The sequence below is a fragment of the Brassica napus genome, chromosome C7 (genome assembly GCF_020379485.1).
Source record: "Brassica napus cultivar Da-Ae chromosome C7, Da-Ae, whole genome shotgun sequence".
NCBI classification, from domain to species: Eukaryota; Viridiplantae; Streptophyta; class Magnoliopsida; order Brassicales; family Brassicaceae; genus Brassica; species Brassica napus.
Genome location: NC_063450.1, coordinates 33,905,024 through 33,932,576, shown reverse-complemented (window position 1 = coordinate 33,932,576; position 27,553 = coordinate 33,905,024). Strand labels below are relative to the sequence as shown.

The 27,553-nt window shown below is 33.2% G+C and overlaps 1 protein-coding gene across 2 annotated transcripts; it reads left to right on the top strand.

The window, feature by feature from the left end:
- The first annotated feature begins 7,549 nt into the window (after positions 1-7,549).
- On the top strand, positions 7,550-13,458 carry LOC106409115. 2 transcript variants are annotated; one of them, XM_048762377.1, is made up of 3 exons: positions 7,550-8,250; positions 8,803-11,821; positions 12,370-13,458. In XM_048762377.1, the coding sequence occupies exon 3, from the start codon at positions 12,866-12,868 to the stop codon at positions 13,298-13,300; it is 435 nt and encodes a 144-aa protein (XP_048618334.1). In that variant the 5' UTR covers positions 7,550-8,250; positions 8,803-11,821; positions 12,370-12,865; the 3' UTR covers positions 13,301-13,458. The 2 variants fall into 2 exon arrangements, with proteins under 2 accessions (XP_048618334.1, XP_048618335.1); XM_048762378.1 differs by lacking the exon at positions 8,803-11,821.
- The last annotated feature ends 14,095 nt before the right edge of the window (positions 13,459-27,553 follow it).

Here is a 27,553-nt window from a genome sequence, read left to right as displayed (position 1 = left end):
TTGAGACTCTCAGCTAAATGATGACGAATGATCAAGATGGCTCTGTAACGATCTTTCTCATTATCATTATTGTTCTCGGTGATACATTCACCGAGACCCTTGGATTTCAGGATGATCTTAGCATCAAGCGCCCATTGAAGGTAATTATCTCCAGAGAGATTTAGGACAGCGAAATCCAGGTTGTTGATTTTCGACATCTGAAGTCATAGATTAATATCTTTAGGTCTTTAGGAATATGTTTTAAATGGATAGGGTTTTAGGTTTAAATAATCAATCAATGCCTCACGGCCAAGATCTATGCCTCTCGGCCAATAAGCATGCCGCACAGCCATGAATGCAATCGGTTCAATCTTATGCATTTAGTTTGTCATGTAATTACAATCCTAACATACATTGTTTCTATATGATGCAATCAATAAAAACAAACCTCTCGGCCAAACAAAAGATCAAGCCACACGGCTACTTGATTTGATTCAATACCATTCCTAGAAAAGTTCTAAGTGCAATTTGCAATCAATCAATTGTGATCAAATTAGGGTATGAATACAACAACGCCACACGACCACAAGGTATGATCAAGAACTATTAACCTAGAATGCAGCAAGGCCACACGGCCACAATTCGGATTCGATTTCAAAATAATCTAGACTAGGCTATTAGGGTTTCAGTTTAAACAATCTAAACAATCTTAATTCATTCAGATTCAAATTTAAACAATCTTAGCAATAGTTCTAGGTGATCAAATTAATCAATTAATATTCAATTCAAACAATCAAAATCGATTTTCAAAATTAGGATTTTAGGGTTTCGATTTGATTAACAAGCAATTACAATTTCAGGATGATCAATTCAATCTCAATCAACATTCAATCAGTTTTAATTAATCAGTTTTTCGAATTAGGGTTAGGTATTTTCGAAAATTTGATCTTAGATCAAATAGATTTGATTTGAGATTCAAAACCTTTAAGGCTTTGATTTTAATTGATCAATGAATCAATCTCGATTTTAGGGTTTGGGGATCGAACTTATAGAGCTTCGATTTACTCATTAGGGATTGATCAATTATCCTATGACTTTTATCTTTAGAGATTGGGTTTTATGGTTTCATTCTTTACAAGCAATCCAAATTTGATTTTCATGTTCTTAGTATTCGAATTTACCTTTAGTTTTAGTAGATTGTTGAAACCAGACCACCAAGAGAATGAACCTCGAGCTGGGCAGGAACGCGAGCTGGACATGAGCTGAACACGAGCTGGCCTGGACGCGAACAGATTGAGGTTGGAGACGCGAGCAGCTGATCGTCGAACGGGAGCTGTTGCAGTCGGGATCGCGAGCGGCTCTGATGCGAACGGGGCGCTTGCAGTCTGGAACGCGAGCTGTCCTTGATGCAGGATGGATCTGAGTTTGTCTAGGATCAGGAATGCCTTGGGGCTGGAGCTAATCAGGTGGACACGAGCTGGAACGGAGTCGTGAACGGATTAGGGTTCGTCGGTATCGTCGGGTTCGGATTAGGGTTTTAAAGCAAATCGGCGCGCACTGTATCTGTGCGTGAGGGCGCGTCGGTGGTCAGATCGACAAGCGGTTGGCATGGACTGATTCGTCTCGGCAAGAGCTTCGATTTGATATCTTGATCGTTTTCTGGGTCCTCACGGTTTGGGAGAACGATCTCTTTGAAGTTCTGAGGCAGATTCCTTTTCGTTTTAGGGTTTTAGGGTTTTGTTGATTTGGTTTTAGGCTCAGAGTGTTAGAGGCTATCATGCTGATAACGTGTTATGAACTTAAGGTTTAGGAATCTGTAAGTTGTGTGTATTATTACTCAATCATAAGGTGCCCTTATATATATGGGAGTTACAAAAAAATAAAAGGAAAGACATAAATATGGAAAGTGTACAAATACAAGGAAAAGGAAATAGAGTTTCCTTTTCTCTAAAGCCTAAGCCGCCTCTCTCTCCTCTTCATGCGGCCGCCTCTTTCTCTTTAGGGTTGGACCATCTTTCTCTTGGTATTGAGCTGGTTATAGACCGGGCCGGTTATGAACATCCATCATATGGTTTATAACAATACTTATGTTACAAATTAGTTTGTCTTATTAGATTTTGGTAACTGACCCTCACCGACCACATGCCAGCATTGCATACAATTCTGTAAAAGGAAACAACATTGCAAAATCAAAAGTCTATTATTGAAACTCCTCGTATAATATAACCGTCTTAATTTAGTAAGAATAATTATTCGACGAGATCAGAAATTAACAAAAAATGAGCATGTAGACCTACGCAGAAATTAAGCGAGCATGTAGCTTAAACCTACGGTACGAATCTGATTTTCTCTTATTCCTATTGTACGTACCTTCGCTTCCCTGCTTTGTTCCATTCGTCTTCTAAATTTCGACGGGTAAAGATTGTAGCTGTTTTCTATCCAAAACAAGAAGACGATTTTTTTGCCATTTAAATTGTCATTTTTAACTTTTAACCGTAAATATTTTGTTTGTTACTCAAAAATGTAATTTTTATTTTAAATATTTCTAAATATAAATAATAATAAAATTGTATAAACTATGAATATTATTTTTAAATCTAAACTATTAAAAATGGAGTACAAAATTAGATTATCCCTTAGTTTTCCAATATATTTACACTCCCAAGCCAATGATGTATTAACTCAAGCTATATTTATGGATCGTTTAATTTGTCTTTAATGGATTATTAATTGATTTATACGAAATTAATTTTGAACTATAGAAATGCTTTACAAAATCAACTCGACATCTCCATTATTTAGACTCTCTTTTTATAGTAACTTCATTGCTTTATTCTCATTTTTTACTCCTGCAACACAGAAACAGAGCAACTAATTGGTTGATTGCATTCGATTTGAACAAACAAATCTCAGTATACATCACAAGTTAAATGTTCATATGTATTTATTAGTTTTTGGTTAACAATTGCAATACAAAGACTTCCTTCATATTTTGACAATGAGTATAACACAACTATTATTAGTACTAGGTTCGGCCCGCCCGTAGGGCGGGATATACTTTACTTGTGATTTGTGATCTAAATTATTATTTTTTGTATGATTTTATGATTTATATTTTAGGTTTGCATTTGCAAAAGATGTATGATACACTACAAAAAAAAAACATATTATATCACATAAATAGTATCTGAAAAACAAATGATATATTAATCTTTGTTAAGCAAGTAAAGATCAATAAAAAAAAAAAAAAAAAAAAAAAAAAAAAAAAAAAAAAAAAAAAAAAAAAAAAAAAAAAAGTAAAGATCAATTAAAACATATATTGTATTTTCATGTACGTTAAAAATATGCAGTGTACTCTAAATTTTAAACAATTTTAATTTTTACTATTGTTTCTGTTGTTTTTATTAGAAATCAAAGGTTTGATAAATTAATAAAAAGATTTAAAATTTTTATTAATGAAATTATTTTATATTTTTATTGTTAGTTATATTTTTATTATAAAAGTATGTAAAAGTACTTGTCACTACAGTTGAAATTCAATACATAAATTATGAATTATTTTTCGTTCTTACATATTTGTTTTGAATGTGTTGGTACTTTTTATACATTTTTATTGTTTTAGATCATGTGAAAATGAATCAATTTACAATTTGTTTTCTACATAACAATCTAAAATCGATTATTTTAGTATACAGACATTTTATTAACACTTTTATCCAAATGAAAAGGAAAAGAATACAAAATATTTTAAATTTCTTATACATGTTTAAAAATATTTTAAATTTCTGATACATATATCTACTATTATTAAATATAAGTTCAGAAGGTTACTTGGTAGTTCGAGAGAGAGCGACTTATCTTAAACCGACTAAAACAAACATCTGGTACCCGAAACAGGTTGATGCCGAAACAAAGATAATTAAAATTGTGATACAATGCAAGTAGATTATCATTATTTAAATTTCATATATGAAACCACAACTATGGTTATTCCATTTCAAGCAACAGGGGCTTTCTTGGTCGCATAAGTGGGCCTGTGGGTCCTCTTCTTCGGCGCAGCAGCAGTAAGGTTTTCCTTAACATTCTTATCTCCATCACTACTGCGTTCTCCAGTTTCAACCTGGTAAGGAACTTTGTTACCGTGCATATCGGCATCATCACCATTGTTTCCTCCCTGATCCAATCGGAAAATCACACATACAAATATATGTAGACGGATAATCAGATGTTCTCAAATCATTCTTACATCGACGACATAGTCAGGTACTGGAACACGCTCATGTTCAGTGAGGATGTGTGTGATTTTGAATGTCTGATGGTGTGCAGTGAAGTTATAAGTGTTAATGTCTTTCCTTCCATGTCCGTGATAAACGGAGGCATTGTAACATCCTCAGGATTCACTCCTTCCGCAGCCTGTTTGCCAGGGTTAAACCGACATGCATATTAGATATATGTGTTTACAAATATAAAGATATAAGACCCACGAGTTTCTTACCAACATCTGACCGGCTTCAGCAGCTCTGAGGTTATGCAGCTTAGTCATCACACCATCAAAACACCCGAACGCGCCTTCAGCAGTGTTGAACTGAGAAAGTGAATAATCCATGAAACAAAATAATCAAATGACATCCATTTTATTTTTGTTACCTGGTAGCTGTGTGTTTGTGTTAGCCAATCCAACCGACTCTGTTTGATTGCAGAACCGGAATCCCTCTTCAGGCAATGTAGAAACTGGTTCTGTTATCTCATCAAAGGAAGTTAAGTCATTGAAACGGATCATCAAAGGAGAGTCCGAGAGTCTGAAGCTATGAGCACATCGAAACCGGATATGGTATACATGGAACCGGCGGTGAGTCTTGAACGGAATCTTGGAAGCCGGCTAGAATTGATGGTTGCTTGCATTATTGTTGCCTACTCACAATTGGATATATCGGAAATTAGATATTCGGTATGAGATTTTGATTATAAAACAACACGAAGGGGTATGTAAGTATTTCGCAAATTCAACAATAAGTAAGAGGTTTTATATTTAAAGATATAAAACCAAAATTAATTCTAACAAAACATAAAGAGGTTCTCCAGATTACTGTTAGACAAATAACTGTAAATTTCTGGAAAAAAAACTAAAACATGAAGAGTCACCAGAATAAAAATCATATAAACTTAAATATCGAAACAAACAAACACGAAGGGGTTCGACAGTATTTCGCAAAATCAACAATCAATAAGAGGTTTTGTTTCTAAAATCAAAACCAAAATTTAAAATCTAACAAAGCATAAAGAGGTTCGTAGGAATCTTGTATAAACAAAGAATTTGAAATTTGTGGAGAAACTAAAATAAAAATGAACAATCAAGAAGAAGTTCGCCGGAATCCCGATTATTCAACAATCAGTAAGAGGTTCTGTTTTAAAAGAGGTTCTCTCTAATAAAAAAAAATTCTAACTAAACACAAAAGTTCACCGGAATTCTTGTTCAAACACAAACCCTTAAAAAAAGGAAAATATACTCACATTGACATCCACCAGATCACCCTGACGTTTCACGTTTCTTGCTTCCCAGAATCTCATAAGCCGGGCCTCCACGATGGAGGAGCATTTGCCGGATTTGCAGTATGAGATGTATGAGATAGGAAGAAGAGATGGGTTCAAGGGGAGGAATCCAACCTCTATTTATACAGATTCTGGCACCGTCTTTAAGATCGAAAGAAAGCTTTGAATACAGATTGTGATGGAGCCAGTAAATGAGATTTATGAGGAAGACATTTAATCACACCGTTTCAGGTCACCGGAACGCCGCCGCACATGAGAAGAGACGAACTCTGTTTAGTCGATGCAGAGTATTAGGGTTAGAGTGTTCTCTTTCAAGTCGGGCCCAGACTATTACCAATCAAACAGACCAATTACACCATATCAAACGAAGCCCATAAGAACAGATGCTTAATGAATCGCTGCGTTTTGGCTTCATGGGACACGTGTCAGCACGTTGTGAAACGACTTTCCAAGCTGTCATCCCATGTGGCTTCATGTGAGGGATTCAAACCCTCTTTTATATATATAGATAGATTAACAACTAATTTTTGCCGATCAAGCAAGCTAACATTTGAAACTACAATTTATAAAATCTTAAAAAATATACATGATATTACTTGCAATCAATGTTAATATTATTTAATGACCCTCTGTATACCATAATCTATTGTTTCATAGTCATATCTTCCTTTGCAGATGATTTAATTTAAAATTTCAAAATATAATCAAAAATATCTTTGAAAATAACAACTACTATTTATTGCAATTTAATATCCTTATTTTCTCTACAGGAAATACATATCATTTAACCAAAAGATTTGGAAACCAAAAGATTTGGAAATCAAATCATTTATCAACAACACTATTTATATTGCCTATCATTTATATCTATATTATTAAAATAGAAGTACAAATAAGAAATATCCGTTAGATTTATAATTTATTTACAACTCTATGTCACTGAAGTAATTAAATGAACATGATCCTTATCTTTTTTTATTTTTATTAATGCATTTTCTTAAATTGATTATTACCTAAATTGCAAATTGTAATCTTTTTTTATTGAACAAAAACTTTTAAAAATCTAAATTACCAATAAATAATATTATTTGTGTCCAACTTAATTTCTAAGTTCTAGATTATCAATTATTAATAAATAATATTCCCTATTTATTAAAAAATACGTAACAATAATTCAGTAAATTATAATCTTTTCTTTTTTATGGGTCCAATTTACTTTATAAAATCTAGGTTACCAACATATTATATTCTATAACTAATCAATCTACCTTTAATTTAGTGTATACGAGATTTATCAATATAATCGTCCAATTCACTCGCCTACATAACCGAAAATAATAATATACCTTTTCAAATTTCAAAAATCTATAGTATCTGAAGATTCTTAGTATTAAATATTTATCTCAACTATTTTCACATAAATATAAGTCTGATTATTTATAAATGTAGGATTTTTTTATGATACCAATGTTCGTGGTAAAATTGAAAGATCAAAAAACAAAATATAATTATTCAATGTAAAAATAAAACGTTTCTGTTTTAAAATGCCATAATAGAAATTATATATCTATCCTATCAAAACTGAAATAAATTTTAAAATTATCCTTAATTTACATTAATAATTATGTGTCACTAAAGTAATAATAACTATATATATCATAATCACTAGTAAATTGTATCACCAAATATTCTCTATTGTAATAAAATAAAAATATCAGTTGATTAAGTTACATCAAATAAAGAATATCATTTTGTTTTTTTTGCTAAGCTGAGGTGGATATTTTTCTAAGCTAGGTTTTTAGCAACATCAAGTTCACTTGTATAATATACATTTTGTAATACCAAATGTTTAAATATTAGTGTACATGATTATTTTAAATATTAATTAAAATAAAGTGCAGATGTTGAAATATTTATTTATAAAAAATAAAAATAAATACTCGCACGAGTGTGTGTGTCAAGCACTAGTGCTTTATTAAAACATAACATTACATAAATAACAAAGATATGAAAAAGAAGAAAAAGTGTAACGACCCTGACCCGGGTTCTTATTTAAAACCAGTTCGGTTTGTAATTTATTGTAACTTTATTCGTTGAACCAAATTATTTCTTTTAACCAGCCTATATAGTCTATATATCACATCTTTCCATAACCTAATAAAAAGGGGTGTAGAGAGCAGCAGCCGTATTCCTCTTACGATCACCTCTTCTCAATTGATCTCCCGAGCTCTCTCCTCCTTATCTCCTATCATTCATTTGTTCTCTTTATCTTCACCTGTGTGGATGTTCTTATCTCCTCTCCTCACCATCCCTCAATCTCTTGACTTCGATGGCAATCAAAGGAGGAAGCCACTACCACCACTAGTTCGTTATCTGACCACCACCGGAGCCATCATTCCTCGCCGAAGAGGAAGTCGTTGTCACCACCATCGATCATCCCTTTACACTGCCGTGAGTCATGACCCGTCGGAGACGTCTCCTCCTCTCCGCAAAGCCAAGCCGTAAGAATTAAGCTCTTATTTCATATGTTTCTTGTGCCAGAAGTAACCTTGCATAAACCCTTTAACTAATATTCTTTTGTTTGGTCATGTGCATCTTTGTTAACTCATCACGTGATGAGGTGAGAAGCCGAGACCGGGTGTATAACCCCTAGGGTTATTTAATAATCAAGTCATCTCGTATTATTCTCCAATTTACTTCCGGTTCTCGGTCTTGGCTAAGGTGAGGGTCTTTTCCCGAACTTCTCTTACACGACTTAGGACCTCGAATAAATATAATTTATTTCTAATGTGTTCCGTCTGTGTAAAATCGAGTCTGTCATTGTTTGTTTAGTTTTTAGGTTCTTTGCTTAAACCGGAACTAGGGTGTTAGATGGTTCAACGGTGTTTGTTCATTTATAATTGACAATATACATATATATAGTATATTGATGTGATTTGGATGATAGCCGACCATGGGTGTATCGGCTGGAGACAGTACATTGGGTGTGGTGTTTGCCGCGGCACAGCGTAGTCGACCTGTTGTGCCAAGGCGTGTAGGTCGATAAATCGTCTACGGGCGTGTGTTACCGAGCACATATTCGGTGGTGTTTTTGGCCTGTTAGTGGGCAGTTTGTTTGATCTCTGGGTACTTTAGATACCGTGTTTGCAACGTGTTAGGATTAAATTATATTTATTCGGAGTGCTCTGTCCGGGTCCATGGACTTCGGGTTTAGTATCCCATACCTCATTGTGTGACTTCCCCGTTACTCACCCCTCTCTCTTCCCATTTCAGGTGAGACTGACGAGTATATGATATTTGGACGGATTGGTGCTACTGGGCTTTTTATTCGGATTTTTATTTGGGCATAGGGTGAGTGGAGTCGTGTATATGGACTATTGTGTTATGAGATATTGTTGGTGGCACGCTGTTCTCCAGATAGGAGGTGACGGGTGTCACAATTTGGTATCAGAGCGAGGTTCCGTCCCGGCCCCGACCCGGGATGGCGATTAGGGGATTCGGTTTTCTAAGTTTAAAAAAAAAGAGTATAAAATAATTTTTCTATATATATATAATAAAAAAAAAATGTTTGCGAAGTTCTTTAAGCACCATTCTGTCCAGTAATTACTAACTCAGTTGTCTCTTTATATGACTATGAGTAAAATCATTGTCATTGATTCTTCGACTAACAGGGTTCTAGCTAGATGTTCAGCAGCAGATGGGTGATGTCTCAGTTTGTCAGTTTTCCCAGGAATTATTTGTTTCTTCGGTCATGATTCCGAGATCATCCAAGAGTGGATATGTGACGTTTCTGCTTTCAGCCTACTTCAACCAATCGTTCCACGAGTTTTTGTTACTGGAGATTATGTGGTGTGACGTATGAGCCATTGGTTGGCATGTGTTGTTTTTGTGTACGAGTATGTTGACTATTTTGGAGGTATGTTCAGTTTGTAAACTCATGGGGATCGCTTTTGGATTGGGAGTGTGGCAGCTTGCGGTATATTGATATTGGAGCTACGCTTGGTGTTGTTGTTAGTTTTTGGCATTGTTGATTGTTTCAGAGATGTGTCAGTTCAAACAGCTGGCATGAGACATGAGAGCTATTTATATTAATCGCAATGTACCAGCTATGCTCGGAGGACTGATTTGTTTGGGGACTCGTCAGGGATGGAGCTACGCTTTTACGATGTCATCCTTGGGATGGATTGTCTGTCACGATATATTATAGTGTTGGATTGCCTGAGGGCAAGAGCTGATATTGCTGGAGCAGATGGAAGTTTTTATTGCATGCATGCTACATGCTGAGGAGTTATTGGATAAAGGAGCAGAGGGATTTTTGGCGATCATTTCAATGGTTAAGAATGTTGGACAGTATAAGTTGTAGGATCTTCTGGTGATTGCAGATTATAAGGATGTATTTGTGGCCTTTGGAATGGCCACCACCAGACACATGAGACATTCTTACGACCGAGTTGGAACCAAGAACAGTACTAGTTTCACGAGTTCTACACCAATAAGCGGCAACAGAGGTGATCGAGCTGAAAGAGCATATGGAAGATTCATCAGACATGGGTTTATCAGACCAAGTACTTCACCGTGGGGAGCATCATTATTGTTTGTAAAGAAGGAAGATGGGAGTTTCAGGCTTCGTATCGACTACATAAACTTGAACATGGTATCCATCGTATTGATGAGTTGTTGGATTAGATGGAGGGAGCTTCATGGTTCTCAAAGGTCGTCCAAGCGTTAGGATATCATCAGATTGCTATAGCTGAGGAGCACGTACGGATAGTGAATTTTTTTTTTATAGGAGACATATATTATGAGGTGTAGTGATACCTTTTGGCTTGACGAATGCACTATTAGCATTCATAAAAACTTATGAATGACGTTTTCGTGAACACTTGGATAAGTGCGTGATTGTATTCATCGACTACATCGTGGTTTATTCTCGGAGTAGAGAGAAGCATGCTGAGCATTTATAGATTGTGTTAGGAAAGCTTGGAGAGTATCAATGTTTCCTAATTGTGTAAGTCTAATTTTTGGCAGGAAAATAGACTTTCAGGACACGTGGTTTCAAAAGCAAGAGTTACTATTGATTCGAAAAAGATTACTACAATTTCATAGTGGCCGACACCAAAAAAGTACAGAGAGTTGCAGAATTTATTATCATTGTCTGGTATGAAAAAGGATGTAGCTACATTGTACCACCATGTCAGACTTGTCAGATGATCAAAATAGAATATCAAATATTATCGAATAATTGCGCAATCTACTTCTTTCATATTGGATATGGGATATGTGATTATGGGGTTTCTCATTGGACTATGGAAGTCAAGTTTCATGAAGAATAATGTATGGGCGATCATGGACCGTATCACTAAGTTTAAATCTAGAGGGCATGCTTAGGACTTGTGCTTAGCTCGCGCGGAAAAAAAAAATATCTATGGGTAGTATCATAGATGGCAAAGTCCATGAGAAAGAAATGTGTCCTAGAAGGACACTTAGAAGACTGAGTCGCAAATGAGGTTAGACTATCCATAATTTTGAGGATGGGGTTAAGAAACCGGATCAGAGTTTGAATTCGAAGACGAATTCCATTTAAGTGGGGAAGAATTGTAACGAACCTCACCCGGGTTCTTATTTAAAACCAGTTCGGTTTGTAATTTATTGTAACTTTATTCGTTGAACCAAATCATTTCTTTTAACCAGCCTATATAGTCTATATATCACACCTTTCCATAACCTAATAAAAAGGGGTGTAGAGAGCAGCAGCCGTATTCCTCTTACGATCACCTCTTCTCAATTGATCTCCCGAGCTCTCTCCTCCTTATCTCCTATCATTCATTTGTTCTCTTTATCTTCACCTGTGTGGATGTTCTTATCTCCTCTCCTCACCATCTCTCAATCTTTTGAATTCGATGGCAATCAAAGGAGGAAGCCACTACCACCACTCGTTCGTTATCTGACCACCACCGGAGCCATCATTCCTCGCCGAAGAGGAAGTTGTTGTCACCGCCATCGATCATCCCTTTACACTGCCGTGAGTCATGACCCGTCGGAGACTTCTCCTCCTCTCCGCAAAGCCAAGCCGTAAGAGTTAAGCTCTTATTTCATATGTTTCTTGTGCCAGAAGTAACCTTGCATAAACCCTTTAACTAACATTCTTTTGTTTGGTCATGTGCATCTTTGTTAACTCATCACGTGATGAGGTGAGAAGCCGAGACCGGGTGTATAACCCCTAGGGTTATTTAATAATCAAGTCATCTCGTATTATTCTCCAATTTACTTCCGGTTCTCGATCTTGGCTAGGGTGAGGTTCTTTTCCCGAACTTCTCTTACACGGCTTAGGACCTCGAATAAATATAATTTATTTCTAATGTGTTTCGTCTGTGTAAAATCGAGTCTGTCATTGTTTGTTTAGTTTTTAGGTTCTTTGCTTAAACCGGAACTAGGGTGTTAGATGGTTCAACGGTGTTTGTTCATTTATAATTGACAATATATATATAGTATATTGATGTGATTTGGATGATAGCCGACCATAGGTGTATCGGCTGGAGACAGTACATTGGGTGTGGTGTTTGCCGCGGCACAGCGTAGTCGACCTGTTGTGCCAAGGCGTATAGGTCGATAAATCGTCTACGGGCGTGTGTTACCGAGCACATATTCGGTGGTGTTTTTGGCCTGTTAGTGGGCAGTTTGTTTGATCTCTGGGTACTTTAGGTACCGTGTTTGCAACGTGTTAGGATTAAATTATATTTATTCGGAGTGCTCTGTCCGGGTCCATGGACTTCGGGTTTAGTATCCCATACCTCATTGTGTGACTTCCCCGTTACTCACCCCTCTCTCTTCCCATTTCAGGTGAGACTGACGAGTATATGATATTTGGACGGATTGGTGCTATTGAGCTTTTTATTCGGAGTTTATTTGGGCATAGGGTGAGTGGAGTCGTGTATATGGGCTATTGTGTTATGAGATATTGTTGGTGGCACGCTGTTCTCCAGATAGGAGGTGATGGGTGTCACAAAAAGATATTTCAATAAAAGAATAGAAAACAGAAACTTATTGTTTTCAAAGTCACATTTATTAGGATTTAGAAAATAATTAAAAAGAGGGGGAAACAATAAGAAAAAATGGCTCTTACAAATTTAGAATGATAACGGTTTTTAAAAATCTGATTGGTAAAAAAACAGTCGTCTAATCCGATAAGGCTTGACAGCACTAATGCATATCGGGCCGCAAATTCCGTAACTTCATCCAGAAATATTCTCTACCTATAAAAACCATTAACCAATCTTTCAAGTCACATATCACAAATCGCAAATCTCATATCACAAACCTCATAGAATCAAATCCAATGGCGTCTCAAGAAACCATAACCAACCAAAGAGAAGGAGCTGAGATCGTTAATGGCGCATCAATGTGCAAGCAAAAAGCAAACGAGATGTTATCGTCCATGAATCTACCAAAAGGACTTCTCCCTCTAGACAACATGACAGAGATCGGTTACAACAAATCAACCGGTTATATATGGATCAAGATGAACAACAATGTTCAGCACCAGTTTAAGGCCATCGGAAAAAACGTATCGTATGATGCGGAGGTCACTGCTTTCGTTGAGAACCGTAGGATGCGTGGTCTCACAGGAATCAAGAGCAAAGAGCTTTTCATTTGGGTTACGATCACTGAGATTTATATTGATGATCAAGATACCTCGAAAATCACCTTTGCTGGCCGCTCGGGTTTGTCACGTTCTTTTCCCGTTTCTGCGTTTGAGGAAGAGGAGAAGTGATATATATGTGTGGTCTTAAAACTTTGTTTCATAAACTATATATAGCTATGTATTGTTTCCCTTCTTTTATTCCATAAATATGTAATGTGTATTATTTATCTGCATCGTTCCGATCAGAAATACTTAAAAATATAATTTTATAGAAATCTGTTTATCAATATAATTCTTATTTTTTATTTTGAAACTTTAATTCATTAATTTTCCATAATTTAATTAAGCGTGCGCTTTGGCCTTTAAAAAATGGAAAATTCCTTAAAAATATCCAATTTTTTTCCCTATCCACTTTTTACCTCAACTAATTATTTGGCCCATTTTAACATCCAAACTTTTAGAACTGTGTTCATTTTAATACCCAAACTTTTTTTATTTTTATCAAAATATCAATAAGTTTCAAATGAAAATTTAAAAACCTTTAAAATTCACAAAACATCTTAAAAATTCTATTTTTATTTGAAGTCTTATAAATAAAAGTAACTAAATTGTGGATAATGTTAACTTGTGTAAAAAAAAATTAAGTTTTAAATGTGAAATTTGGTTTATTTTTGGAAATAGAAAACAAATTTATTTATTTTCCATCAAAATTAATTTTTATAAATTTAAAATGTTTTCCATAGTTTATTTATTTTCTTTCCTATAACTTAAAATAAAAGTGATAATTTAAAAGTTTTTTCTTAGATTTTAGAGGTTTAAATTTGGTTTGAAACTATTAATATTTTTGATTAAAATTAAAAAACAAAATTGGGTATTAAAACGAACACTGTTTTAAAAACTTGTGTACTAAAATAAGGAAAATAATTAGTTGAGGTATTAAATTATGAGAAAAACAATTTGGGTATTAAAAAGCTTAACACAATTTAGTTGAGATATTTTTATGGAATTTTTCTTTTAAAAAAATATGTGCCTTTTAAGCTTTGGAATTATTTGTGAGAATCTTGTCTATCATGGTCATGGATTGAAGCTCTAGAAACTCATGCTTTCAGATTTGTAAAACAATAATAATTTGGTATCGTTATCTTAGTTGGTTTTCAGGCATGAGATAATTTATTTATGAACAAGGTATAGGGAAGACGATACTAGAATTTAAGAGAAAAAGGTGCATCTCTTGAAACGGCTGATTTCACTGCTATCTAAGAGCATCCTTATTGGTATAATATCTTAAGTGGGGTTCTAAAGTACAAAAAATTAATATTTTAACACATTTTAGTTACTCAATTAAGTTTAAATTCTTAGAAAAATCTCAATTTGATACATGTCATTATAGTTTCTTAAAAGTTCCTTTTTGGATACTTGTCACTTTTCTATTTTTTAATTTTATTTTTTTCTTAATTGCTAGATCCATCAGTTTTACCATCCAACTAGGAAAAGATCCGCGCAAAAGACTATAAAAATTTTATTATAAAAACTTTTGTTTTCATATTATAAAATCTAGTTAAAGCTGAATACATGTTTTTGTGGTAAAAAAACTCGACAGTATATATAGGAGTCATAGGTAGGTTTTCAGATTATTTGGAAATTAAAGTAATTAAAATTAATTACCTACATACCGTATTTTAGCGTGATAATCAATATTTATGTAATTTTTCAAACATATTTGTCAAGTTGTTTCCGGTGGTCGAAATTATAGACTTGGAGAAAAAATATATTTTTTCTTAAATTAAACTTACCATATAGAACTTATTTAAAATTGTGTATCAAACTTAAATTTATGATATAAGCATTAACTTGGTGAAAAAAATTTCTTATTTATTTAAACGTTCTGTATACAAATAATTAAATTAACTTACCAAAAGAGCATGATTCTAAAATTTTATATCACACTAATTTGGTTCAAATTTAAAGATTTTTATTGTCTTCTAACCCTAATATTACTGGCAGTTAATAATTGATTCTTCTTTGGTTCAATTGAAATTAAAAGAACATTTAACCGACCTCAATTGTAGACTATCCGAAATAATTAGTGGTTTTCTAATGATATAGCTTACATAAATCGAGTATATATTAGAAATGGATTCTTGATAGTATAATCGACTATGTCTCTTCGAGTATAGACTATGTTTCTTCCAAGCATATACACTGAATAACAATTACTCAAACGATATAGAGATTCTCACGTCAACAAAAGCCTTGGACCTATTAACAATGAACATTTGAAATTCAATTTTGGTTACTGCGCGTTTATGAAACATCGCTTTATTTGATATGAAAAGTACAATTTGTTAACTCCAAGGTTTATGAAATATTGCAGACAGTATTATATATTGACGATGAAACTAAATTTTCAAAGGTCTTGCTTTGCTTTGTTCTCCACAATATTTTTTTGTCTGGTATTGCTCTGTTCTTTGTTTTATTGAACACGAAATGCTCTATTAATTTGTGCTCTTTTCTATACGGTGTAGGTGAACAGAAGAATAAACAAACGTTGAAAACGAGGTTCCTTATATAGAAGATTACACCGTCATAGATTAATGGAAAGATTACAAATCATAATCTCTTGGTTATGAGCCATCCACAATATGGTTCATAACACTCCCACTTTGATGTCATAACCATTTAGAGCTTGTAATGTGCTTTAATGTTGTCTCATTAAAACCTTACCAAGAAAATCCAATTGGGACAAAATAATGGTGAAGGAAAAAGAGTACAACACACATTATTCCCTCTGATTTGGACATTACTGAAGGTCCCTTGGACCTCTCCAATTTTCCGCAATCCGTGGGTGATGAAGATCTTGGGCGGAATATGCTTTGTCCTCGAACATGATAGTTGGTTCTTCTTTACCATCGGCCATGCCACAATCTGATCAAACATATTGAGTCATCGACCTCAAATACACACACACACGAAATCTTGGATGATGTTGCTGTGATATGTGTGTACCACCATATGTAAAACTGAACCTATCTGAAAACAAATCAACAAAACCAAATAACCCTTCTTTGGGCTGGTTAGTATAAAATAAACCAAAATCAAGGGCTTCTTCATCGTCATTCTTATGGACCAATCAGATCAGTGTCTAAAACAAGACTTATGCATCGTGCATCTCAGGACTAAATGGACTTCTTTATCGTCCAACTTTGGACTGAATGGATCAGTGTCCAAAACAAGTGATCCCATGCCCATGTACTAGATAATAGGTGAGACTGGTCCATATTAAATCTCTTGAGTACCATTTTCTGTATATTCTATTTGATGCACAAGGATTTCATTGTTAATGTACTCAAGCTGTAATCCCAAACAAAACTTTGTTTTCCATGATCTTTCATCTCAAACTCTTTCTTGAGATATTCAACTGTTTGGGAAATTGTATCCAGAGGTTCTTAGGATATTCAGATCATATACTTTGATGATTATCAATATTATTCTCGAGAACTTGATGTACTTTCAGCTCAATACCCTCTAGTACTTTCATTATCCAGCGGACCATATAAATATGCAGTCACTACATCAACTTGCTGCAAGTCTAATTTTCTCTCTTATATAGCCAGACTTATGAGAAATCTAGAAGTAGTTGCATCCACCACATGGGAGTATGTCTCCTCATAATCTATTACTGGTCTTTGTGAGAATCCTTGTGCAACATCAGCTCTATGTCTCACGATTTCTATCCTCACAAGACCCATTTATATCCACTGGTTTTAACATCATATGACGTCTTAATCATATGGCCAAATACGCCTTTCTTCCTTAAACTATTTAACCCCACGTTTCCATTCAATCCAATCTGTTATACGAGTGCGCACTCTTATATTGACGTGGGTTCATGATCCTCGCTTATATTCATAAATTCAAGTGCTACCTTGTATGCAAATAAACCATCTTATGTCAACATTCCTTATTGGTTTCATTATGTTCCAGACATGATATAATCGATTGAGATTCATTATTATCAGGACCTTTAATACTTTGCAGCTTGGCGTCCCAAGCTACATTGTTTGGTACCTGTACCTTAGAGCCGGCCGGCCTTATCTCCATGTCTGGGATGGTTTCCTTAGTAACCTCGGATTTAGATTTTGATTATCATTCTCTGCACTGTTCTTTTGTTTCTGAGGATTCTTATCTTTTGGAACCTATTTGGTCTACCATGTTTCATACGTTGTCTAGACTCTGTAGCAACTTGACTGTGTCTCTTCTTGGACATCAAATTCGTTGGTGCTTTACAAGCTGGTTTATATATGACTTAGTCATTCTTTTTCGGGTCAGCAAATGTGTCTGACATTTGATTAGCTAGCTTTGTAAATGTATAATCTTTGGACGTCTATTTCACATTCTTTAGTCCGAGGATCTTACCAAGACATTGATGGTTGATTCCATTCTATTTCTTTTACCATTCTTTTACCAGCTTTATCATTTTTTTCTCCTCCTGGTCTTAAAATAATCCGTGTACCTGGCCTCAAATATAATCACTCATAGTTAGCTCAAAGTACTTTATTATTGTGGGAGAATCATATCCAACATATATCCACATCTTCCTTTTGAGGTCCCATCTTAGTTCTCTGTGGTGGAACAATTAGTACATAGACAACACATCCAAATGTCTTATGAAGGGGTATGTCTGGCTCTTGACCCGTTAATAATTGTGATAGGGGATATCTATGCTCACTAAATGGCCTGATGCGTATTAACTTAGGTGCATGTAAATTTCGTGTGACTCAAGCTGTGAATGAGAGTTTTGACCTCATAAGTTATGGTCTATCAATCAGCTATTTGCGTTTTAAAAGATTCTGGCCAAGCCGTTCTTGGTATGGACATGTATCACAGAATTGTCCACACTTACCCCCATGGACATACCATAATCATTTAAACGCTTGGGACATGTATTCACCAGTATTATCTAGACATATAGTCTTTATTTATGAAAAAGGGGCTCGTAGCCGTTTTACTGGTGATGGCCTAATGAGTTTCCCTTGTGTACATGCTACACACGTGAGATTCTTTGGGATAACTCTTCTTATCTTTTAATGTGTGCCTTTTGAATATCAATTTTCGCATCATGTTTGGACCAGGATGGCCAATCCGGCTGTGCCATAAAGTGTATATTTTCGCAGGCTTTTAGCCTCTATCATACTGATTATGTATAGTCTAGGTCAGTAGAGAATGCATGTATAGTCTTTAGGACTTATTATGGCCTTGGGCGATTTTATACATGTATCTGAAGGAACTCTTTGTTTCCTTCTCCCATTGTTTCAATATGGAAACCATTCATTCTTATATCTTTAAAACTCAATAGGTTGCTCTTGCTCTTAGAGCTGGGTGAATATAAGGCATCACTGATTTCTAGATGTATACCCTTAGGCAATAATATATTAGCCAAGCCATAGTCTTCTTTCAAACTGGCAATACCTGCTTTAGTACTTATATTGGCGTTTTTCAGTGTACTCATATAGAAAAATCATTCATTCATTTAATCTAAGCAGACAATGTAATAGAAATAAATTCAAGGAGATAAAAATCAGAGAAAGCATACAAGCAAAGCAATCACACAAGTTTAATGTCGAAATCGGATTATCAACTTGATTCTTTTAGGCAATCATAAGTCTCATATTCCATAAGATCATCTTGATCATGTTCGAAATTATTTTCACCATCTTTATAGACCAAGTGGGTTTCAGGATTCTTCCCTTTCAGACTCTCTTTGATAGAGGTCACAAAAATGTTTGGGAGTCCTTCATATCTTTGCCCAATGGTTCCCCATTCCAAATCTATGGCACACTGATTTCGTCGAGCTTTGTGGTTTAAAGGATATACCACGGCCACTGCCTTGACCATGGCTCAAATTGGGTTTATACCCACGACCTCTGCCATAGTGATTCCCACAGCCAAATGTGTTATAGTGTCCATGGCCACGTCCTTTCCACCCTCCACGGCCATGACCGTGTGGTCTATCATTCTGGACGTGGTTACCTTTTTTTTTTTCTTCTGCGGCCTTGTTGGTATCAGGTAATGGGGTTAATCCAGAAGGTCTCAATTCACTGTTTCTCATCAGTAATCCATTATTTTGCCCAGCTAGCAATAGACTCATCCACATACTTATAGTCCTGGATTCTGAGATTCCTCCAATCAAATAGGGCCTTTGGTAATAACACCGTTCTTTGGTGATCGTATCTCGATTTTTAACTCTGTCCAAAGGTCTAGAGGATTCTCTATAGTCAGATACTGATCTTTGAGACTCTTAATAAGATGATGGCTAATTAATATTGCTCTGTATCAATCTTTCTCATTAGCATTATTGACTTCTATGATACATTCACCAAGTCTTTTTGACTTTATGATAATCTTTGTATCCAATACCCACCGTAAATAATTATCTCCAGAGAGATTTAGGGGAGCAAAATCCAGATTGATTTTCGACATCTCAAATCATATATCACTCATTATTTAGGTATAATTTTCATGCGGCCTTACTCTTAAAAACAATCAATTCGGATTTCAATCTTGTGAGGACAATGAGACTATCAATCTTAAAGGCATTTAATCAATCAGTCAATTTCTAGCAAGTCTCAGCAATACTATTTCTATGTGCTCATAATATTATTGTTTATCAAGACTAGCAAAAACGGATTCAATTAATCATGCAATTAGGGTTTAACAATCAATGGATTTTAGCAAGACTAGTAAAAAGATTTATTAATCGCTCAATCAGTTTCAAGGCTGATTTTAGCAATACTAGAATATAGATTTCAAGCATGAATTTCAATGAATCAGTTTCAAGGCTGATTGGTATTTAACATAAACCATGTGTAAATAATTTATCTAGTATTCAAATTTATCAAACCTCAAAAACATATAATCAGATCAATCAATTTAATCGAACTTAGCATACAATCTTAAACCTCAAGACATTAGATTTTATCATGAATCTATCAACCTAGCATACGGATTCTCAATTCTCAAAGACATCCAAATCAGATCAATATAATCTATCATACGAATTATTTAGGGTTTCTATTTAAAACAGATCAGATTACAAAACTATCAATCCTAGCAGATGATATTAAACCTCAAGAATCATGCAATCAGATCATTCAGATTTTAAACAAGTAAACCTCAATCAATCTATCAACCTATCGGATTATATAAGCAAAGCAAGCTAGCAACCTATCAGATTCAATCAATTTTTTAACATGTTGGTCGGTTTAAACAATTTTAAATCAAATGAACAATTAACCAAGCAGGATGAGAAAATAAATCTATCAATTTAACGGTCAAACAATTCTAGCAACATAGCATCAGATTCAATCAGATTTAGAACCTCAATGATCAAAACCAAAAATATTTTTGATTTCAAAATATTCGATTAGGGTTTTAATATGTGATTTGATGATTATAGTATAATTAATTCTGATACTTATATTATTTAGGGTTTATAGATATAGGGTTAGGGTTTATCAGATTTTAACTTGTAAAAACCGATTTGGGGTTTTAATCGTGTAGGAACATGATTCAGGGTTTGGGGTATCGAACTTTTAGAATTTCGATTTACTCAATTAGGATTTTTGATCTATTATCCTATGGTTTTGATTCATAAAGATTAGGGTTTTAGGGTTTCATTCTTTATCAATCAATCCATGTTCGATTATGGGTTCTTAGGTTTTGAATTACCTTTTAAACTTAGATGATTGTTGAATTGGACCACCAAAGGAGTTGAGCCGCGAGCTGGACACGAACGGGACGCGAGCTGGAATGGATCGAGTCGCTTTTATCGGTTCGCGGACGTTCTTTGTTGCTTGATCGGGAACGCCTTGATCGTCGGACGCGAGCTGTCTGATGCTGTCGCGAACGAGGAAGAGGTCGCGTGCTGGAGCTGCTCTCGGGTCGCGAACGTCTGAGATAGGATCAGGAACGCCATGGGCTGAAGCTGATCGGGGACGCGAGCTGGAACAGATGCGGAAACAAGAGACGCGGTTGGGGTTTAGGGTTCGTCGGATCGCCGGCTAGGGTTAGGGTTTTAGGGTTTTTCGATTTGGGTATTAGCTTAGGGATTTAGAGTTTCGTGCTGATAACGTGTTATAAAAGTAATGGAAAGTCTATCTTTATTCATAACATAGATGTTCCTTATATAGGAGATTACACCGTCATAGATAAATGGAAAAATTACAAATCATAATTTCTTGGTTATGAGCCATCCACAATCTGGTTCATAACAAAAACTTATATTTAATACTCCCTCCATTCCACAAAGATAGAGTTTTTAGTATTTTCACACATATTAAGAAAACACATTAAACTACCATAATAAATGTATCATTTTCTGTAATTTTCAATTTTCAATAACTTTTAACCAATAGTAATTCAATTAATTTTCTTGAAGTTTATAATTTTTTCATAAAAAGCACAGAAAATACATCTTTGTGAAATATACTTTTTTTTCTAAAATGTCTATGTTAATGCAACGGAGGAAGTAGGTTACAGACGCTCAAATGGCTATTGTATTGCTGAAGAACATTTGAAAGAAAAGATTGGAAGGCTAATACCAGAATGGTTTTTTCAATGTATGTTAATGTACTTAAAGACTACAGAAATATATAATACATGATTCTCTTTACAACGCCGTGTGTAAAACAATGCTGTCCGTTTTAATATCTTCTTAATTAAACTGCTCTAGAGAAATAAAAATTAGAATAAAATTTGTCTAAAGTCTTTTTAGTGTGCTATGGAGATGATATTTAAGCAAGTTTATTTTTGTAATTAATAAAAAACTAGAGTGTTTATCCGCGAATTCGCGGATACAAAAAGTTTTATAAATTTAATATAATATAATTTTTATGTGTTGGCATGCTATAATATATTTTTGTCTTTCAAAATTGAATGTAAATTATTTGGTAGATATTTTTTTAATAAACAATTTTATAATTTTATTTATTTGATTATTACTTTTCAAAAGTATATGTATGATATTTTGTAACATTTAGTTAGATTTTTTTTATCAACAATCATATATAGATGATTAAAATTTTGTCTCTTAAAAATGTGAATTTCATTTTTTAACATTCTCGTCCATAACACATATATATAATTTAACTAGGATGAATATTTAAAAATAGTTTAAATTGTTAGAATAAATATTTAATATAAATTTTTATCAATCAAAAATATAAATATTAGTTAAATTTTTTACATGTGTTTTTTAATGCTAAATAAACCATGCCATGTTGATAATTAGTTATGCTTTTTGTTTTGGAGTGACATTACATCATTTTTCTGAGTATTTATGATGTTGTACTGGAAGTTATTATCATATAATAACTTATGTGGTGCATTTTATATTTATTATAATTGATTATTTATATATATAAGTGAGAAGTTATTAGTATTTTGTAAGTTGTGATTGAAATGTAAGAGCAAATTGTAGGCTAAAAATCTATTATTATGTTTAATATTTATTTTGTTTCAAATTATAAGTATTTTGGGTAAAAAATACAAATATTAAGAAAAATATATTTATATATTTAGCATTTAATTAAATAGTAAAATTGACCAATGATATATTATAGGAAATTATCTCAAATAGACATTTTTAAGTTTTTGCGACAAAAATAGTTTTCAAAGAGAAAATGACCAAAATAGACCATTTTTATATTGAAATTTTTAATTTTTAATTTTTATTTTTTAAATTTTGAAACACTATCCTCAAAACCTCACCCTAAATCTAGGTTAGTTAACCCTATCGTAAAAATACATTTTTACCCTTTAATAAAATTTATTTTGATCATTTTTTTTCTTTGAGGGCTATTTTGTGAATATAAATTAAAAAGCTATCCTAGAGAATTTCTCTAAACTATATTCTAAATTTGTTTTTCAATTTTGTTTTAATTGATTTCTTTTTATATTGGATTTTGAAAATAACATAAACTGTGAAACAATAAAAAAAACTCTTCAAACTATTTAATTAAATAGTAAAAATGATCAATGATAAATTATATTAAGTTTGTGTGCCAACCAATAGCTGAGTTACACATCAAATTCAAACGCATATAACACATACGGAGCTGAGATAATTCAATAATTCACAGAAGTGTTAGTTTTTTCACTGTTAACTATTATCTTCTATACTCTTTTGTTTTTATAACTTTTTTTTGACATATAATGACATTATATTAAAAGAAGCAAAAGTATCCTTTTTACATAAATCAACTTTTGTTTGGGTCCAAAGAAGCTCAATCCTGATATGCCAAAGTGTAAGGTGAAGGATAAATATTTGCAAGGTTGAATTTTTTTTATGTGAAATCGTAGGCAGTTAATTAATTTTTTTGGTCTTAAATCAAACCTGGAGAACATATTTGTTGGAACTTGGAGAGAATTTATCTAATTTCTCATAATATGTGAATTAATAGAATTATAAGGTTTAAATTCAACTCCCTTAAGACGTTAACAAAATTATCTTTGCACAACAGTAGTAGTGCTTAAAGATTTATATTTAGGACTTTTCGTGGTTAGAAGGTTAGAAAGTATAGATGAAATCTACTTCTCCATAGTGTTACTATAAATAAATGTTTTCCTCTCACACTTACCACATAGTAAAATATGTTACATATCCCGTGAAGTAAATCACGGCAGTTCACGTCCAGCATTAGCATACAACATTCACTTTGAGAAACTGTCTAATATTTTTTGCTTTCTCGTGGAATAAGGGCTTACAATATCAGAGAGCTCAGAAAACTCAGCAAGAAAGCTGTTGAAGATATCCTGATATTGGTTTAAGCTATATTGCATCACCAAACTATTCTTCATACATCACTTCAATCATCAGTTCATACAACAAACTCTCTAATTAACAAAACCAAATCACAACTTGAAGTTTGTCAGGAACCAGAAACCACTCAAATCAAAGTGAAACCAAAGAGACAACAACAAAAGTTTCATCTATCCTTCTTGTCCGGCATGACGACGGTTGAATCTGAAAGTTTGAAGTGGTGCCCCAGAGGAGCGTCGACTGTGAAGACTGAAGAGGAAGAAGGATGAATAAGATGGTGAATATATATAATCAGTAACGACAATTTAAATCGTAAAAATATGCAGAGAAGATGGAGAGGCCAACCTTTTCATCAATCAAGAGCATGTCAAGTTGTCAACTCTATTAGCTCTCCTTTCTTCATATATCGTGCTTTCATAAACGAAAGAAAGGCGTGGCCACTGTCTGCGGAGAACGTCGAGACTTAATTGGCGGAGAACGGCGAGACTGAATTGAGTGAGGCACTGTTTTTGACGAAGTGATCGTCACTATTTATAGGACTAATCTCTCTAAGTCCAAAGGAGGTTGAGGTAAGGGAAACTAAATGCGACGTATTGAATGGTGGCTTCAAGGAGTTAGTGGAGAAACTTAATTACCTGATTTCAGTGATGCGTAGAGGCGTTACGAATCTGTAGAGGAAGTCAATGGTCGGTTTAAAATAACCAGAGGTTGAAGAAGCGTCTCAGAGATTTGGAAGAAGCGGCTGAAGCGCAGACGTCGCCGAGCCATCGTAGAAGGAAGGGAAGAGACGAATATCATTAGATTTAGGGTTTCTAATAATAGGCCGTCGGGCCGCCTAAATCAAAAGAAAATATCAGCCCAAAATAAAAAAGATATAAGCCCAGCGGTTAAAGCCCAAAAAACTTCAGTTTAAATGAAGCACCGCGTTTTATATATCGGGACAGGTGTCGGCCTGTCAGGAAAGGAGTTTCCACGTGGACACACATGAGAGACACCAACAATTATATATATATATAGATATGTTCGTAGATCAAGTTTTTTCGTATAAATTGTTTAATATTAAAATATCAAAACATGAATTCATGTGACAAATAAATCCACGATTACAGGTAAAATATAAACATACAAAAACTATTAAGGAGGGACATAATATACATATGTATGAGACCTTAGGGTCGAGTGGTAAGGAGAAAGACTTGGAATGCCAACACGTTTCAGGTTCGATCTACCTGTTGCATTAAACTAATTTACATTAGTCAAGGACATAAACATGGATATGAGGTTTTGCTTTCGGCCTATTTGAATACCAGAAAAGGAATCAATCCATAGGCTGCACCTTTCTAGTATGGGTCATTCTATAGGTCCATGATTCATGTTAATAAAAAAGAATGTATAGTTTAACTCTCTGATGAAAATTTTCATTTTAAACAAAAAGTTTATGAGTTTGTTTTTTTTTTAAAGAATTGTAATGTAAACTGATATAAGAAGTTTCAGTTATAGAAATTTGAATGTATTTGTTAACAATAATTTTAATCATTAAAAAATGATTTAAGATAAATTTGTATTCAGTTACTTTTTTCTATGATATATATATATTATATTCAATTTTTACTTTGTGTTTAAAATGATATAATATGTCTCTAATTTTTTAATGTTCAGTAAACATAAAATATTTAAGCGCTACTTTTTAAATTAGATGCTTCAAGTTAAATTTTTATTAATGAATGTGTTTGACAACAAATTCGTCATAAATTTTAAGATATATTTTTATTCATAATGTTGTTTTGGTTGTTTGGCAACTGATCTAAGTTTCTTTATGACTATTTTGCCATTAATTACGATTTTAAAACATCTTTATATTTTTATTTTATTTTGTAGCGTAAACTGATAAAAAAGTTTTAGTTATATAAATTTCATTGTATTTGCTCGCACTAATCCTAGTCATTTCTTAAAAAATGATTGAAGAAAATTTTATATCCAATTTGATTTTCTATTATAAAAAATTATTAAAAGTTATACTTTGTTTTTAAAATGATATAATATGGGTCTAAGTTCTGAATGTTCAAAAAAAGGTAAAATATTTGAACACTTATTTTTAAATTGGATATTTTAAGTTTAATTTTTATTATTGAATGTGTTTGACAACAAATCTGTCATAAAGATGTATTTTTATTTATAATATCATTTTTATTGTTTGACAACTGATGTAAATTGGTTTATAGTTATTTAATTTTAAATAAAATTAGAACGATCTTTTTTATCTTTGAGATTTTTGGAAAAAGTTTTTAAAATGATGACTATGTGAGAAACTAATATTTTGTAATTTTTTATGATTTTATAACAACATTATAACCTCATAGAAAGTATTTTATACATTTATAAACTAACCTAAAAACTTTTAAGAATTTTAACTCTTATAAATAGTTTCATAAATCCTAATCAATGGTAAAAAAACAATTAAGAAAATAATTTATTACATCTTATAAATAATTTATAAACTTTCAAAATTCTTTAAGACTTCATAAAATGTTTTTATAAATACTTATTGATGGTTTTAATTTTAAATAATTTACAAGCATGTTGAACTTCATAAATAGATTCACAAGCTTCTCTAAATGAGATATTATTCTTTATAAATGGTTGTATAAATCTTTATAAATTATTTTTTAAACTATTATTAATTATAAAATATTCATGGGCTTTTCGCAAATATTACTCAAAACTTGAAGTCAAACACAAAACTAACTCATGTTTTTTTTTGAACAAAAAAAATTATTTTTTGTCTAGACGACTTACACAGAAGTCGTCCATTAGACGACTTCCACGAAAGTCGTCCATGATTTTATTCCGAGATTCTGGTCAAACCTTGCTTATCTTGGACGACTTCCATGTAAGTTGTCGGACGGATGACTTCCGTGTAAGTCGTTTAGAAAAAAATAATTTTTTTGTTTTATTTTTCAATTGCAAAACTAACATGAGACGACTTACATGGAAGTCGTCTAGGTATAACAAAATATTATTTTTTTAATTTTCTACTGGACGACTTACATGTAAATTTGTTAAATAACTTACATGTAAGTCGTCCAGGAAAAATCAAATTTCTGACACAATCCGGTCAAATGCAAACCTAACATATTTTCCCTAGACGACTTACATGGAAGTCGTCTCGAATTTGTTTTTAACAAACAAAGATGGACGATTTCCATGTAATTCGTCTAGATTAAAAATCAATTGCAAAACTAACCTAAATGGACGACTTCCTAGAAGTCTACCATACGACCTCCGTGGAAGTCTTCTGCGTCAATGTTTAATAAACTTTCATTTTCTCTAAAACTATAAAGACTTTTTAATTTTGTTTTGTTAATTCATGTATATTAGTCAATATTGGGGCTAGTGAATGAAATTTATAACTTAATTGGTGATATTTATAAGGTTACTAACATTCATGCTTAGTAAAGTTTCTAGTTAATTGAGAAGACTTCCGTGGAAGTCTTCTACGTTAGTTTTTGTAAATTTGTTAAATAACTTTAAGATATGTTTATTTAATTTTCAAAAGTGTTAAG